Genomic DNA, 17348 nt, shown 5'->3' on the forward strand with positions numbered 1-17348 from the left:
GAAGCGTCTTAGCTGGGCGGTGCTGATTCGGTCAAGCTATGGTTGTGGTCAAACTTTTGGCCAGGGCTGCAGTTATCCAAAGGCTTGACTGGGGCTGAAGGGTCCACTTTCAAGGTGGCTCATTTATTTAACGGGCGAGTTGAGGCTGGCTGTTGGCGGGAGGCCTCAGTTTCTCTACATGTGGACATCTCCACAGGGCTGCTTGAGAGCCCTCCTGACATAGCAGCTGACTTTCCCGAGAAGTGAATCATCCAAGAGAAACTGGGGCAAAAGCTGCCGTAATTTTTCTGACCTAACTTCAGAAGTCCTACATTATCACTCCACTACATTCTATTCGTTAGAAGTGATTGACTGATACAGCCCACATTTAAGGAAGGGAGAATACATTCTCCCTTTTTTTACATTAAAAAAATTTTTCTAAGTCTTATTTTTCTTAAGTAGGCTCCATGTCCAAAGTGGAGCCCAACATGGGGCTTGAACTCACGACCCCGAGAACAAGACCTGAGCTGAGATCAAGAGTCAGACACTTAACTGACTGAGCCACCCAGGTATCCCTAGGCTCTACCTTTTGAAGGGAAGGGTGACCAAGAATCTGTGAACATTTGAGAAGCACCACAAGTGGCATTGATCTACAGGGACTAACGGAACACCTACTGTGTGCTTGGCAGCTAGATGCATCTGTCTCCGCCTACAGAGGTTCTCTTTCAAGGAGAAGAGAAATGTCATAACTGGTATTTGCCATCATATCTCTTCCCTCAGGCTTCCTTTCAGATGGTTAGCTTGTTTCCTTACCTTCTTTTACCTTCAGGCAATTACATTTCCAAGGAAATTTCCATCTTTTCAGTTGATTCTGAGAAGGCTTCATAGAAGAGAGGGGCTTGCATTGGATCTCTGAAGAGGAGAGGGGAGGAGAGGAAAGAGAGGGAGGAGCTCTCCAGGGTGGGAAACCTTTGGCACTTGCTGCAGCTTCTCTGCAGATGAGTAAGAGATTTCAAAATGAATGAGCAAGAAGCAAACAAATAATAATAGAGAAACAGAAATGGGATTTCTTAAAATAGTTTATGTATTGTTGTTTGAGATTCAGTGGCCTAGATACATACAATAGAGTGAGAAGAGGAAAAGAAAGCAGAGAATTTTACCAAAAGGGAAAACAATCAGTTTCCCTCAGATGGGACTATGGTAGGGGCTGGGTTGCTGGTAGATGACAGCCAGCCAGACTGCCAACTACAAGACAAGGGAACTTCAGCTGTCCCCACAAGATGACTTCCAGCAGGATCCCAGCACAGTATTCTCAAGCAAATGGGACTGGGTCCCTGGCTTTGTCCTAAGACTTAAAGCAGAGCTTCTCCTTCTCTCTCAACTCACATGTTACCACTAACTGCTCGCTGAGCCCAAAGCAATAAGAACTTCAGAGTTAGTGTTATGAGTGAAGAAACAACGAAGAGAGAGGAGAGAGATTGATTTATCTTTTGTGAAATAGAAATCCTTTTATTATCACCAAATATAACGTTTATACTTCTCCAATAATAATAGAGGCAAGTGTGGTAGACGGCCTTCTAAAATGACCCCAATGACCCCCACTTCCTAAATATGCCTTGTGTAATCTGCCCCCCCTTGAATGTGACCAGGACCTAGTGACTTGCTTCTAACCAACAGAAGATGGCAAAGGAAGTGACTGTTACTTTTTTTAAAATTTAATTTATTTATTTGAAAGAGAGAGAGCACAAACGGGGAGTGGCAAAGAGAGAGGGAGAAGCAGACTCCCTGCTGAGCAAGGAGCCTGATGTGGGACCCGATCCCAGGACCGTGAGATCATGACCTGAGCCAAAGGCAGATGATTAACCAATTGAACCACCTAGGTGCCTCAGGACTGTTACTTTTAAGATTAGATTACAAAAGACTATGACTTCCATCTTGCGTCCATTCTTTCTTGCCTTTCATTTGCTCATGCTCATGAAGACAACCTCCATGCCACAAGCTGTCCTTTGGAGAGGTCTGTGTGGCAAGGAACATGGGCAGGACTCAGGCAAAGCCTGTGAAGAACTAAGACTGTCAGTCTAACAGCCCGCAAGGAACCAAAACCTGCCAACAACCACTTGAGGAATCTTGGAAGCAGATCCACCCCGGTCAAGCCTGAGGATGACCACGGCCCCAGCCAACACCTTGACTGCAACCTTGTGACAGACCCAGAGCCACGGGACCCAGCTACACTGTGATTCAATTCCTGACACACAGAGACTGTGAAATAAGAAATGACGTGTTAAGCCACTAAGCTTTGGGGTATTTCGTTATGCAATGATAGGTAACAAATACAATGAATGATTGTTGCCTGGGTCCAGTCACTGGGTCGGTTCTCTTCTTTCAAAATGAGAATGAGAACAAAAAAATCTCGCAACACTGGGGCGCCTGGGTGGCACAGTGGTTGGGCGTCTGCCTTCGGCTCAGGATGTGATCCCGGCGTTATGGGATCGAGCCCCACATCAGGCTCCTCTGCTGTGAGCCTGCTTCTTCCTCTCCCATTCCCCCTGCTTGTGTTCCCTCTCTCGCTGGCTGTCTCTATCTCTGTCAGATGAATAAATAAAATCTTTAAAAAAAAAATCTCGCAACACTACACTCAAGTGTGGGAGCTTAATGTCTGTGATCTCTGCCCACAAAACTATAGCCATTTGAATGTCCTGGAACATTATGGTTTCCTTTGAGAGGAATAAGAAGTGAGTGGAGAGAGAGTTTTCCTCCTCCATGACACCTGGCCCCACTAAGTCAAAAGATAAATCAACACCCCAGCGTGGGAGATCCCCCTTCCTCTCTACTGTCTTCCTCTCCTCTTAACCCTCCCCCCCCCAGAGCTTCTCAGTCACTGCCACCTTAAAACACCTCTTTTCCTTGAGTTGGGCCAGAGAGCCCCATAGCCAAAACTAAGTGATGCATGTCTTTCTTTAATTGGGAGGAAAAAGTTAGTGAATAGATATTTTTCTCCTAAATGTTTGGCTCTTACTACAGCTTATCTGCTGATGAGTAAGAGATTTCAAAATGAATGAGAATGGAGCAAACAAATAATAATAGAGAAACAGAAATGTGATTTCTTAAAATAGCTTATGTATTGTTGTCTGAGAAGCAGTGACCTAGATACATACAATAGAGTGAGAAGAGGGAAGGAAGGCAGAGAAAGAGAGTGGAATTCATGAACTTGGATTACATCTTTTGCCATTTCCTGGTGTTCTACAGAGAGCACCAGAAGGTCCAAGTGGCCAGAGCAAGTGTGAGAACCGTAGCTACTTCCAAGGGAGTGAATGGATTCCTCAGATTTCGCCCCAGGAAGGAACCTCAGGGGAAATTCCCCGAGGCTGGAGGTACCCCAGGTCACATTGTTGGAAGGTGGGGAAGAGGCACTATGTAATGAATCCTGTTTCCTAAGGCTGGAAACCATCAAGGTTAACTGCAGAGCTCCGGTGACATCTTCTGGGCACATGGCTGGCAAATATTTGTTGTTTCCAAGGGGTATACATGTGGGTACTGGGTTTGGCCCAGCCCTGTCAGTCTGAGCTGACATGACAAAGGTAAATGAATCGTCACTGTAGGGCCTCTACATTCTCATATTACACTGGGTGCTTGTATTCTGGGGGATGCTGGAGTCAACTGTGAGTCCAAGAGGCAGAGAGGGTGTGGGGTGGAGATTGCATGATTAAGGAGATTAGAGACAGGGCTCTAGGGCACGAATGGGAATGTACCTTGTGGAATTAGAAAGCATACCCCTGGCAAACACACACAGAACATAGACTACTGGACTGCCACCATGCCTCATTTTTTGCAGGGCACATGGCTGCCTAGAATAGATACTACATTTCCCAGCTTTCCTTGCAGCTAGGTTTGGCCATGTGACTATGACTGGTTAATGGAATGGAACAGTCCTTAAAGGGAGGATTTAGACCCTCTCTTCTCCCATCCTACATTCTGCTGCCTGAAACAGGAACAGGTTGGTAAGCAATCTTGGACCTTGCTGATTAAAACAATACCTGTAGATGCCGGAGCAGCCTGAGCCGCTGAGGATTTGCAGCTACCATATCAGCCCCGGACTATGTGTGCTCAGAATGTTACATGAAAGAGAAATAAACCCCTGTCTTATATTAAGCCATTTATTTTGCAGTTTCTATTGTCATGGCTACACCTATTTGTATATCCTATAGCCCTGTCTTGGTAAATGAGATTACACTCTTAGTGATTTGTTTTATAATTTACTTATTAGACATTCATTGAGCTTTGAGTGCTTTTATTGTATCCTCTCAAATAGGAGCTGGCAGGTGAGCACAGACCCGGGTATCAGAGGGAAAGTGATTTTGGTGCATGAAGGGACACTGAAAGGGAAGGTGAGCTCATCTATCTACCTGTCTTTCCCAGGACCATCTCTTGCCTTGGTCTCCACAAGTGGCAGATACCATCTTTTTTGGCTGTGAAGCAACTGTTTTTAGGGAAAGGAACTATGATTACCATGGAAGTCTAGAGGGGAGGAGCAAGTTCAAGTTACAGTGAGCAAGGTAAATGATGGCACAGAGCAGAGGGAGCCTTCTCTCTTGATTGTTGCTAGAAGAAAGTGACAAAGCAGCTTCCACTGACCTTCCAGAGAGTGGACCAAGATGGGTGCCTAAGAACAGCACAGTTGGTAAGGGGGAAGGCTGTGGGACATGGGACTTCCCCACCAAATTGCCAGAGGAGAGGAAGAACCCTAACCATCAAATTTATGATTTAAAAAAACCCAACATATTAAATGTAGATAAAAGAGAAGCATAGAAATAAAAGGCATAGGTTGGCATTCAAAGCCACAGGCAGCTATAAAAATGGAAAAGTATTCAGACAGGGAGTAGAAACCTACCTTCAGACCAGGCAACCTGTACCACTTCCAGACATTTTGTCCCTGGGGTGGGGGGCTGCTGTCGATTGGTTTGGTTAGCTTCTGTTCCACCGTCTCCTGGTGTGCCTTCCTGTATAGCTGGGCTGGAAAGCGAAACGTTCGACTATCACACCCAGGACTCCAGATGTGATTTAGGTATCACTGATCACGTGCACTGCCTAAGAACTGGTGTGCATGGAGGTAAGTGGAGCAGAGGAATTTGTGTGGGAGACATTCTCTTTTTTGGCTAGGGCAGATATTGCAGACACAGGCAATAATTTTGACAGCAGCTCCCTGATCCTGAGATCCCAGCTAAGGTGTGTGTTCCTGGTGCCAACAGTTTCAGTGATGGCCTCCTGAATCCTACCTTCCTGATGGTGACTGAGGCAGCAGCTTCCCCGGCGGTTCAGTCCTGCAGTGTTTTGGGAATTTCATTCCTGGATCTTACTTCTCCAGCCCTTTCAGTGACTTTGTAAGCCCCCAGTTCTCTGTCTTACTTCCCTTTCTACTTAGAATAGGTACAGTGGTGTCTGTTATCTGCAACTGAAGTCTGATGATGAAGTGCCTAACACAAAGCAGGTGTCACGAAGTGTTTGTTGAATGAATGAATCAAGGGGCAAATGGAGACTGAGAGATGTCTACAGTCAAATCAGCTGGACTCAATAGAGTGGTGAAATCAACTTGGTGGATTCTAACCAACATTTTTAAAGATTTTATTTATTTATTTTAGAGAGAGAGAGCCCAAGCTAGGGAAGGGGCAGAGGATGAAGGACAGGGACAGAGAAAGAATCCAAGCCGATTCTTGGAGCCACCATCTCACAGCCCTGAGCTGAAACCAAAAGTCAGACGCTAAACTGACTGAGCCACCCAAACGCCCCCTAACCAACATTTTTAAAAGATGCAATAGAATAAATAATCTCAGAACACATCACATACAGTAAATGTAAGTACTATTTTGTGAAACTTTAGTTGCATACACACATACACACATTATAAATGTGTGCACACACACAAGTACACATTTGCAGTGGTGATAACCCAAATATTCAACCACCAGCATGACACAGACATCAACCGATTGGAAGGAGTACTAACAATATCTACTGGCTGTCTGAACACCAGTATAAAATGTATCTCTTTTAGTTAAAAAAAAATGAAATTCATTTGTCTGTGGATTGTAGCTTAACGCTTTAGGGGAATGGGAGGCAGTGGGCACGTTTCTAAGCACCCTTCCTTTGGCGTTGTCCCTTAGCCAAAGAAACAGTCCATGACTCACTCCTGCCTCTGGGGGAACCTTTCCTGGAACTAGAGCAATCCCCAATGTGTCACAACCTGGGATATTCTAGATATCTGTGCTTCTGCCTGTCAAAATCCATCCACATTTGTCAGGAGCCAGCAATCCCCCATCCCCCGCTGCTGCCACCAGCCCAACTGTCCGTTTAGGAGCCACCTCACCTGGGGTTCCCCTCATGGCCCTGCAAGCTTCCCAAAGCACTGACTGCCCTCACTCCACCCTGTCCTTCCACAAGCAGACAGCCTGTCCTCACTGTGCTCTGCTCATTCTTATCTCTAAATCTTTGCTCACTCTGGACCCCTGTTTGGAGGGCCTTGATTCTCAGGTTGCCTGAATCCTAGTCCTTCAGGAATGAATTGAGTAACAGACAATTTCCACTACATCAGTTTTCTCCAGAATTTTATTTTGGATTTTCAAAGACTGATTAAACTTCTGGAGCGCCTGGGTGGCTCAGTCAGTTGAGCCTCCGACTCTTGGTTTCAGCTCAGTTCATGATCTCTCGATGGTGAGATCAGCCCCACGTTGGGCTCTGCGCTCAGCCTGGAGTCTGCTTCAGATTCTCGCTCTCTCAAATAAATTAAATAAATAAATAAAATCTTAAAACTTCTAAAAAACTTTGGGGACTGATAGAATTTGTGTATTAACAACATGTATATAACAACCATGGAACAACAGGGAAAACCAAACAAAACTACCATTGTATTATTGCCATTGTTTCATTAAAAACACATTTGAACACCAAAAAAGTAGGAAGGGCCTAATTCCAGAACAAAGAATCATTCTTTAAATTTATCTTTAACAAAAAAAACTTACATTACCCTCATTTTCATCATTTTGCTATAGACCAGTGAGAACATTGTCATGGAAACCACCAGAAAGGTGTAGGAAAGAAGAAAGACACTGGAGAATGTCAGAGGGGGGAAGGTGAACGGACAGAGAATAGGGGGTGCGGGGAGATCACAGAGGTTCCCAAGTGAGGTATCCCCCTGCCCTGGACTGACTCCCATTATCCTTGTACAAGACTGGGGCGGCCATGTTTGGGCCCTGGCCAATGGGCAGGGCGGTGGCCACACTCACAGGTCAGGTGGCTCAGTGACCACTCCCACACCCCTGGCCCTGGACACCCTGGTGATCTGGCTCCCACCCCCTCCACACTGCAGAGGTGTCCTGGACTTGTGCCTGTGATCAGCACCTGCCAGAGTGGGGAGACAAGCCATTAGTACAGGAGAAAGCGTGCAGGACTTGGAGTCAGGAGCCCAGGGTCTAGGCCTGGCTTTGCTGCATCACTTGTGGAAATCCTTTCTTCTCTGGGCCTCTGTTTCCTCACCTTAAAATGAAGGTTCTAAACCAGACTTAAGACATTTCTGAGGAAAACTGCAGCCCCCTGTCTTAAAAATCTTTTAAACCATGCACATAGAATTTCAGGAGCTCCACCAACCCCTCAGGGCCTTCAGTAAACTTCCCAGGGGCCCTTGGACCACAAATCAAGAATCCCAGCTTGCCAATCCTGACACACAGAAGCTGGCCTCTTGCCTTCAAATCTGCTCTTTTCTGAGCAGTTAACAGTATTTTCCAGTTATCTAACATTTATAAGGGCATGTCCAAATACCTCAGGGAAGGAGGGAACTCTGTACAAAGAATTATGAATGCCTGGGGATCCCCTCTAGTTCACAGTAGGGCTGGGAGAGATGGTGAGCTTCATGGATGGATAACTAGCTGCCCAAAGCAGCAGACCACGGTCTGAAGACAGCTGTAGACCTCAACTCCCAGAGGGAGAGGACACAGTGCTGACAGGAATCCCTTTACTGGGAACAAAGCCTTCTGGCCACCCGCCACATTGTGGGACAGTGGTAAGAGCTTGGGCTCAATAGCTAGAATGCCCTGGGTTTATATCTGGCTCTGTGACTTAATTGTGTTATTTGGGCAAGTTATTGGGCCTTGAACTTTTGGGTTCCTCATCTGCAAGATGGGGATAAGAGTTATGCAGCAGAAATGATAGAATACACTGAATACTCCGGGATTTCCTTGAATTTCCCAGCTTCTCCTGCAGAAGGCTGAGGTCATGTAACTAGTTCTGGCCAATGGTCTGTGAGTGGAAGAGGCATGTGTCACTCCTGGCTGAGGCATTGAAGTATCCATGTACTTCCTCCATCTCTCTCTTCCACCTTCCAGGATGACCCTGGAGGCCAGTCTTCCAAATGGTGTAGCTACAAGATGGAAGAAAAGTCTTCTGTCTATATCAGATTTTACATGAGTGGTAAATAAGACATTATTGTGCAAAGCCACTGACATTTCAGGAGCTCTCTGCTGCGACAGCTATACTAATTACCTGACTAATGCAGGGACAGCTAAATGGGATGATGGATCCAAAACCCTCTGAGTACAGTGGAGGCTGTTATTCTTAGAGAAAAGCCTTAAGACCCCTATATTAGTCAGCCTGGCTGCCATAACAAAATATCATAGACTAAGTAGCTTAAATGACAGAGATGTATTTCTCACAATTCTGAAAACTGGAACCCCCTAAATCAGGGTGTCAGCATGGTCAGGTTCTGGTGAGAACCCTCTTCTTGGCTTGCAGATAGCTGCATTTTGTGCTGTCTCCCCATATGGCAGATATAAAGAGACAGCAAGCTCTCTGGTGTCTCTCTCTCTCTTTTTTTAAAAAGAAATTTCTACGCCCAATGTGGGGCTCAAACTCAGGACCCTGAGATCAAGGGTGGCATGCTCTACCAAGTGAACCAGCCAGAAGCCCCTCTCATGTCTCTTCATATGAGGGCACTAAACCCCTTAGGAGAGAACCCTCATGACCTCATCTAAATCGAATTACCTCCCAAAGTCCCCATCTCCACATATATCATCACACTGAGGGGTACGGCTTCAACATATGAATTTGGGAGGGGGCACAATTAAGTCTGTTCTCACATCTCAAGAGCAGATTTTTTAAAAAGATTTATTTATTTATTTTAGAGAGAAGGAGAGAGAGAGAGAGAGCAAGCAGGGGGAGGGTCAGAGGGAGAGGAAGAGAGAGAATGTCAAGACTCCCTGCTGAGCACGGAGCCTGATGGGAGGCTCAATCTCATGACTCTGAAATCACGACCTGAACCAAAATCAAGAGTCGGACACCCAACCCAGTGAGCCACCCAGGCACCCCAAGAGCGAATTTTTTAAAGCAGAAGTGGGCAAGGGTGAGGTGAGGTGGGAGTTTCAGGGAGAGGGACATCCTGAGGAAGGCCTGCCTCCCCCATAATTCCACTGATTGCTACATTCCACTGTCCCTTACCCCCTTTTCCTTCTGAGTCTTCCTCTCTCCTCCCCTGCATTTTGTCCCCACACCCTGACTTTCATACAATTTACAGACAAATTCATAGACAATTAATCAACTCATTAAGACCAGTCGAGTCCTAGGTCTTGGAGGCCATATTGTCTTAGGTCCTGATTCTTACCAATGACAAGACTGGACCTGGAGAGGGCGTGAGAAGCACCAGAAGTCAGCGCTGGCTCCTCCAAAAGATAAGGGGTGAGGGACAATTGGGGGGCACCAAGGATAGAGAGAGAGAAAGAGTCAGACTGTTAAGAAGGAAGCTCATTTCATTTCCGTATATCGACTTTGCATAATTTTTCAAAACAAAATTTTCTTTCACAGGTGTTTCTTTTCAACTTGAAAGTAATGCCTATGAAGACCCCTAGGGCCCCTAAAATGTACAATCCAGACTGTCCAAGGCTTGAATCAGGGTGTCACGGGAGCTCTTTTGCTTATTCCATTGCTTCCCAGGGCCTGGGAGAGTCCTCCACTGTGCTGGAAAAGGCTTCCGTCTGCCTCTGCCCCTGAGCAGCCTGTGACCATTAACTTCTTCACCCTCCACCCCCGGCCCAGGGTAGGCCCCTGGGGCGCCTGGTCACGTGCCAGGCAAGGGGTTTATTGCTGGGGCCCCTGGAGCCCCAGCAGAGCCTTGAACCTCAGCACCTCGGCCCATGGCCACAGCCTTTGTGCTCCTTGCGGGGGTCCTGCTCCCTTGCTGGGGTGAGTTCCTGCCCTTTAAAAAGAAGTTCCTGAAGGTGAGCTAAAAGAGCATTTCGAACCTTCCACTGCAGTCAGGGGTGGTGGCCCTGGCATCATAGACCAGCCAGGAGGCACCAGTTGGGTTTGGAGAGCGAAGTAGGGGGTGGGTGTGGGTATCACCCCAAAATGGGGACTTATTCCCAGGGCTGGAAGCTTAATGTGTCCCCCCAAAGGGCTTTAAAGCCCTGCTTCACATCCCTGGTGGCCCTGGAGGTGAAAGAAAGTGGTCTTATGACCAGCACCATGCTCTCCCTCCCCTGAGCCAGTGCCCACCCCCGGCTATCTCAGACCTGGCCCCCCAGTCACGCCTTACCAACCTGTCCTAACCCCCACTTCCCCCTCTCCTGAGCACCATCACCGTCCCTTCCCTTCCCCATCTTCCTCTCCCTCCCTGTCTTTCCATCCCCTCCACCCCCAGAGTGTGATCTGGGAATATTTGTTCCCCTAGCACAGGTAGAGGGGGGCACAGGGAAGGAGAGGCAGAGGGGAAGTACTAACCCCCGTTCCTCTCCTGCTCCTCTGAGCGCTGCTGGGGCAGGTGCAGGGGTGTCACCTGGTGGTCACCATCTCGTGGCTTCTCTTCCTGGACCCCTGGGGCCTTGGCAATGCCACACATCCTCCCTCCCCTTCCTACGCAGCCAGAGAGCTGGTGACGCAAGAGCTGTCCCCACAGGTGAAGGGGGCTGAGTGCTCCCACCACTCTGAGTGCGCCAGTGACTGCTGCCTAATGGACCTGGACCGTGCCGGTGCCTTCTGTGCCCCCAAGGCCAGAATCGCCATGCTGTGCTTGTTCCAGGTGAGGCCCTGGGCTGGGACAGCTCTGCTGTGAAGGGTGGGGGAGGTTACAAAAGCCCACATGGCTGCTCCTGCTTTCCCACCCTCTGCTTGCAGTGCCCTCACCCCTTCCTCTCCCGCCCTCCCAGCCCCGCAAGCTCCTACTCATCTTGCAGTCCAACTCCAGCCACCTCTTCGGAGAAACCTTCCCTCCTTGGAGCTCCCGTGAGCTCATACCCCCTGTGCCACTGCACAGCATGGATTTCTCCCGTTTGCCTTGTGTTCTGTCTGCTCCCACCACTGGCCAGAGCTCTCCCAGGGTGGGCTTGCAGCACGTTCCTCTTTGAACCCCCTACCCCCCAACTTAGTATCTGCACATAGTAGAGGGTCAACGAATGTTTGTTGAGTGAATATCTCTACCCTGACTCATTGAGGCCAAGTAGATGGGAAGAGACTTTTTCCCTACCGATCCCCACCTCCCTAATTTGTTGAGAGGATTATGGCACTGTGGTGGCTGGACCACAGCTTGGGAGTGGGACCTGAGTTTGTTTGTTTAAGATTTTATTTATTTAATTATTTGACAGAAAGAGAGAGCACGCACAAGCAGGGGGAGCAGCAGGCAGAGGGAGAGAGAGAAGCAGGCTCCCCACTGAGCAGGGAACCTGATGTGGGGCTCGATCCCAGGACCCTGATATCATGACCTGAGCGGAAGGCAGATGGTTAACCGACTGAGCCACCCAGGTGCCCCTGGACCTGAGTTTAAATCCTGGGTTTTCCACTCCCTGTCTTTGTGACCTCAACCAGATCACTTCTGCTCTCCGAACCTTAGGTTCCTCATCTGTAAAATGGGGCTAAAGTGACAACCTCACGGGTTGTCCTGGCAACGACGGAGCTCATCCGAACTTGGTTATGAGCGGGCAGAAATGCAGAACGCAGAGCACATGTTATTACTGCTCACATTTCTTATCTGGCCTTGGGCCCAAACCTTTCTAGAAGAATAGGCCTGGCCTCCATGTCCCTGTCTGGGGAGCTGCCAATGCTGTGGGGAAGCAGCCAGGCCCCTGACTCTACAGCTGGGGTGGCCGGAGGGTCTTGTCTTTATGGGCCTTTGCTCTATTTTATTTAGTCCTCGCAGTCACCCTGTGGGGCAGGTAACTATTACTATCCCCATTTGACAGATGAGGAAACTGAGACCGAGAAGCTTATTAACCTACCTAAGGTCATTAAGCTATCTGCTATAGAGCTGACAGCCCCAGGCCTGCTCACCCCTTCACTTGTGCTGTGTCCCTGCTCCCCGAGAAGTCTGAACCCCCTTCTTCCCTGCACCTTGGTGACTGCATTCTTGTTTGCACTTCCCACAGACCAAGGGAGCCATCAACATCATCTGCCCCTGCCAAAGGGGCTTGAGTTGCATATCCAAGGACCCAGTCTGCCCCCGCCGCTGCCATTTGATTTAGAGGAGGACACGGGCTGGTTGCTGGCACCCCTCCCGGCCTTGGGGCCAGAGGCCTGAAGAGCCCCCATCTTGCTCACAAGCCAGCTCCTGAGACATTAAAGTCACTTCCTGACTCTGGCCTCTGTCTGCACTTCCTGGGAAAGGGAACCTGGTAGGGATTATTCCAGTCCGGGGGTGGGAAAGTTCGGCCCTATCCGGAGGTATGGTGGTCTTGGGGCAGAACTGCAGGAAGGGAACGGGGTAGGGGTAGGTGAGTGAAGAGGCTGGGTGCTGGGAGAGCGTGGAGGGCTGTATGGGAAGGGCAGGGATGAGGAATATGGCTGGAGAGTGTATGTTGGGGTGTCCATGGATGAGTATGTGGTAGGAAGGACTGGAAGCGAATATTGAAATGCTTTCCAAGGGCAGCCCAAGGGCGGAGATCATTGAGAGAATGTTAAGAATGTGTGAGAAGTGTAAGTGCCAGAATGTTCATGTCTATGGTGGGAAAGACCTGGTGTACTGAGGTCTCCAGTCTCTCAGATTTTATCAGGTCCGTTTTATGGGTAAAGAAACTGAGGCTCGGAGAGCTACATGACTCCCGAGGTCACACCATGGGGGTATGAATGAGGAGTCTTTCCGCTGCAAGAATCCAGAACAGCCCAAACTGGTCTAGATGATCAGGAAATTCCTGGGTGGTCGGAACCAGAAGTTCAGTGGCAGGCGGGCCTCAGGTCTGGCTGAATCCAGCAACTCTATGGCCCTGAGGATGGATTCCTTCTCAGTAGTCACAAAAGTTCCAGGTGTCACCTAACAGTAACAGCCAGGATTTCCTGAACGCTTATGCTCCACACACTGTGCAAAGTGCTTTCTTATCCGTATTAACTCGTTTTATTGTTACAAGTTTAGAGTAGGTCCTATAATTATCCCTGTTTTACAAATGGGGGGGGGGCGTCTGGCTGGCTCAGTCAGAAGAGCATGTGACTCTTCATCTTAAGATCGTGAGTTCGAGCCCCATGTTGGGTCCAATGATCATTAAAAAGTAAATAATTAAACCTGTTTTACGAATAGGGTGTTGAATACCCTTCTCAGGAGTTCAGAGTAAGGGATGGGGGTGGGATTTGAACCCAGGCTGTCTTGCTCCCTAGGGCAGGCTCTCAATCACAAGTCCACCTCACGCATGCACACCATGCCTTCCAGAGAAAGGAAACGGCTCTGTGCCACACGTTCTCAGCAAACCACCTAAGATTGTTTCTGTCTGGATTGGCTTAGTCCGTGTGTTCACCCTTGAACCAATCGTTGTAGTGGAACTTGCTGATTGGCTTCTCCTGGGTCACGTGCGGGGGTGGAGTCAGCCTCCCTGGGAATATTCTAATGGCGGTGGCTGCCGGTTTTACCTGGTGTCCCCACAGCCCAGAGGGCACCAACTTGGAACCCCACGCCCGTTCCTGGCAGATCCCGATGAAGATGCCTGGCCTCAGCTCTGATGTGTGGACCCACTCGCCTGGGTCAGACTGGAACCCTGCGACCCTACCTTGCCCCCAAGTTCAGTTTGTCCTGGAAGCCCCCCTCCCCCAGACCCTCTCGCCCCCTATCATTTGACATAAGGACGGTGTAGCTCAGAGATCCTTTGCCTCACACAGAAATCGGGACTTGCTTTTTCCTATATTATTATATCTTTTTTTTTTTTAAGATTTTATTTATTTATTCGACAGAGATAGAGACAGCCAGCGAGAGAGGGAACACAAGCAGGGGGAGTGGGAGAGGAAGAAGCAGGCTCATAGCAGAAGAGCCTGATGTGGGGCTCGATCCCATAACGCCGGGATCACGCCCTGAGCCGAAGGCAGACGCTTAACCGCTGTGCCACCCAGGTGCCCCTATATTATTATATCTTGATCATTTCCCTCATGTCACCGAACTCTTCTTTAAAACATTAATGGCTGCCTAATTTTATTGTATTATGTGGGCCATATCTTGCTCAACCATTTCCCTCTGGGTAGATATGAAGATCATTCCCAAATCCAAACCATCTACTAGGATACAAGTTTCTGGCTATGGAAACAAAATCCTGCTGTAAGCAAGGTAGATGATTTCTCCCGCATCTGCTGGTGGGGGAGGCTGGAGGAGGGCTCTGCTGGGTGAGGTTGCCCTTGCGCCCACCGCCTTCTATCTTCCTGCACGGCCATCTGCTGCTCTCCTTCCCCTCCTCCCCCTCCCCCTTTCCTCCTCTCCTCTCCGGCCTCCCCCTCGTTTGTTTCTTTGTTGCCTTACAGGAGTTAATATGCAAAATCAGAGGCATTGCTTTTCTGCATCTGGACATGCAAATATTAATATGTTCCTCACATGGAGGTTTTAAAGGAATAATCTTAATGCTGAGAAGGCAAAAGCTCCCGGCCACCTTCATTTAACCAAATATTTTTCCTCCCATATGATCAGCCTTTTCTCTGCCCAGACATGGTCTCTCGTCCTCTCCCTCAGAAGCCTTATTTCTAAGGTGAGGTCTCTCCCCCGCCACCCATAGTTTCCTTTCTTCTCCATCTCCTTCTCCTTCTCCTTCTCTTCCTCCTCCTCCTCCTCCTCCTTTTTTTTCCCAACACAAGGCAAGAGACAATGCTATGAATTCAAGTCCCCTTTCATTTTCTTCATCCTTGGTACCAGAGGGATTGCTTTCGTTACAGGTAGCTCGAGCTGTGTGAATACTTCTAGCCAATGAAGTGACAGGTGTAACTTCTGGGCCAAAGCAGAGAAGCCCAAGTGTGACACCATAAAAAGCAAGACTCTGTTTTTGATGACTGGCTGGTGACAGATTTGAAGGCCCAACCCCCACGCCCCTGCTGCGCCACATGCAGGTAAGCCGATAAGACACACGCCCCCTCCCTTGGCGCTGGTGGGCCTTGCAGACCACCCAACCCCAGCCTGCCCTGGGGAACCCTCACTCTGCCCCAGCGCCTAGCCTGGCCGCAGTAAAAGCCAAAGCCACACACCCCTTCATCCTTGCTGTTCACACCTCCTTGTACCTGCCCTGCTGTCCCAGAAGGTTCCTGTGTTCGAGTAATAAATCTTTTCCTATCATCTTGGTATGCCGGTGATTAGTCCCAACATCCAAACCAATTTGGGATGAGAGTTGATTTCCCCCTCCATGAAGCACCCAGAAAAGCTTGGAGTTCTCCAATTCCCTTGCCATGTCCAGGTGGTCAGATGAGGTGGTGGCTGGGGGGTGCCCGGATCTCTAAGTCACCGCATGAAGGACGGCTACCCTGAGAGTGTCCTGATTCACAGCTGACTTTGCAGGAGCAAGAAGTCCATGTGTGTTGTGTTGAGCCTCTGTGATTCCTGGGTTCTCTGCTCCCGCAGCATTACCTAGCTTGACCTACCAGCCTCTGTGAAAATGTCCCACTGCTCTGCCCTCGGTCTTACCAGGCGTTCCCACCGCCCAGGCTCAGTCACGTCGTGGGTTGTCAGCCCCACAACGCACCCACAGGTCTGCACCCTGGGCTTGTAACTCCTGTGCTGGCCTGCAGAGATGCCTCCAGGCACACAGGAACTTTCTCAGGAGGGGGAGGTATTGAAATTACAATCGAGGGGCGCCTGGGTGGCACAGCGGTTAAGCGTCTGCCTTCGGCTCAGGGCGTGATCCTGGCATTATGGGATCGAGCCCCACATCAGGCTCTCTCTCGCTATGAGCCTGCTTCTTCCTCTCCCATTCCCCCTGCTTGTGTTCCCTCTCTCGCTGGCTGTCTCTCTCTGTCAAATGAATAAATAAATAAAATCTTTAAAAAAAAAAAAAAAGAAAGAAATTACAATCGAGGGGCGCCTGGGTGGTTCAGTCAGTGAAATATTGGACCCTTGATTTTGGCTCAGGTCATGACCTCAGGTCCTGGGATAGAGCCCCACCATGGGGGGGCTTACATTTCTGTTTCTCGGACACCAGGGTGGCTCAGTCGGTTAAATGACTACCTTTGCACAGGTCATGATCCCAGGCTCCTGGGATTGAGTCCCACATCGGGCTCCCTGCTCAGAGGGGATCCTGCTTCTCCTTCTCCCTCTGCCACTCCCCTGCTCATGCTCTCTGTCAAATAAATGAAGAAAAATCTTTTTTAAAAAAGAAAAGATTCTCTTTCTCCTTCTCCCTGACCCCCCAACCCCCTTCCCCCTCTCATGCACTCTCTCAAAAAAATTCTAATTGAAGGCCTCTGGGGGGAAAGAGTGGAAAGATGAAAACTAGAACCTCATTTTCTGCTACTTGATAGCTTTGTGACTTTGGGGAAGTTTGGCAACTTCTCTGGGCCTCAGTCACCTCATCTGAGTAACACAGTATTCATAATACTATTTATTAACAGTAATATACAAGCGGATTACATGAAAGAATCTTTTCAAATCCCTCGAACTCAGAGACCTTTGAATTCTAAAGATAATGCGAACTGCTTCCATACATTGGGTGCCGGCTCTAATAACAGCGCCTGTTATTTAATGGGAAAGTGACGTCGGCCCCTGCGTTGACTGCATTAGCCCACGTGCTGCCGATGGTGAAGCGGAGACTCGCGGGGGCTCAGAAGTCTGCCCGAGATCACACAGCCAGTAGGCAGCGGAGCTGGGATTTCAACCCAGATGGTGCCAGCGCCAGAGCCCGAGCGCAGACTAGACTCTTCTACCGGCGGCCAGATGAGTGCAGAAAAGGGTCCAGGACACAGCAGCTCTTCTGGGGAAACTCCCGCTTTCCCCGCATTGCTTGTTCCTCTGTTCCGCTGATCTGGGAGTTGGCAGCGGGTCTCTCCAGTCAACCCTAGGAATGGGCATTCGCACCTGTTTAGCTCCCCCGGGGGCCTGAGGCGCCGGGCAGCCACAGCCGCGGAGGGTGTTCCGATGGACCTTAGAAGCCACCCCGGCTCTGGGCTGTGATGCA

The 17348-nt window shown here is 49.2% G+C and overlaps 1 protein-coding gene across 1 annotated transcript; it reads left to right on the forward strand.

Moving 5' to 3' along the window:
- The first annotated feature begins 10151 nt into the window (after positions 1-10151).
- CLPSL2 (colipase like 2) lies at positions 10152-12470 on the forward strand. The gene is made up of 3 exons (XM_034661686.1): positions 10152-10235; positions 10778-11035; positions 12375-12470. The coding sequence occupies exons 1-3, from the start codon at positions 10152-10154 to the stop codon at positions 12468-12470; spliced, it is 438 nt and encodes a 145-aa protein (XP_034517577.1).
- Positions 12471-17348: the final 4878 nt, after the last annotated feature.

The sequence above is a fragment of the Ailuropoda melanoleuca genome, chromosome 5 (genome assembly GCF_002007445.2).
Source record: "Ailuropoda melanoleuca isolate Jingjing chromosome 5, ASM200744v2, whole genome shotgun sequence".
In the NCBI taxonomy this organism is placed as follows: Eukaryota; Metazoa; Chordata; class Mammalia; order Carnivora; family Ursidae; genus Ailuropoda; species Ailuropoda melanoleuca.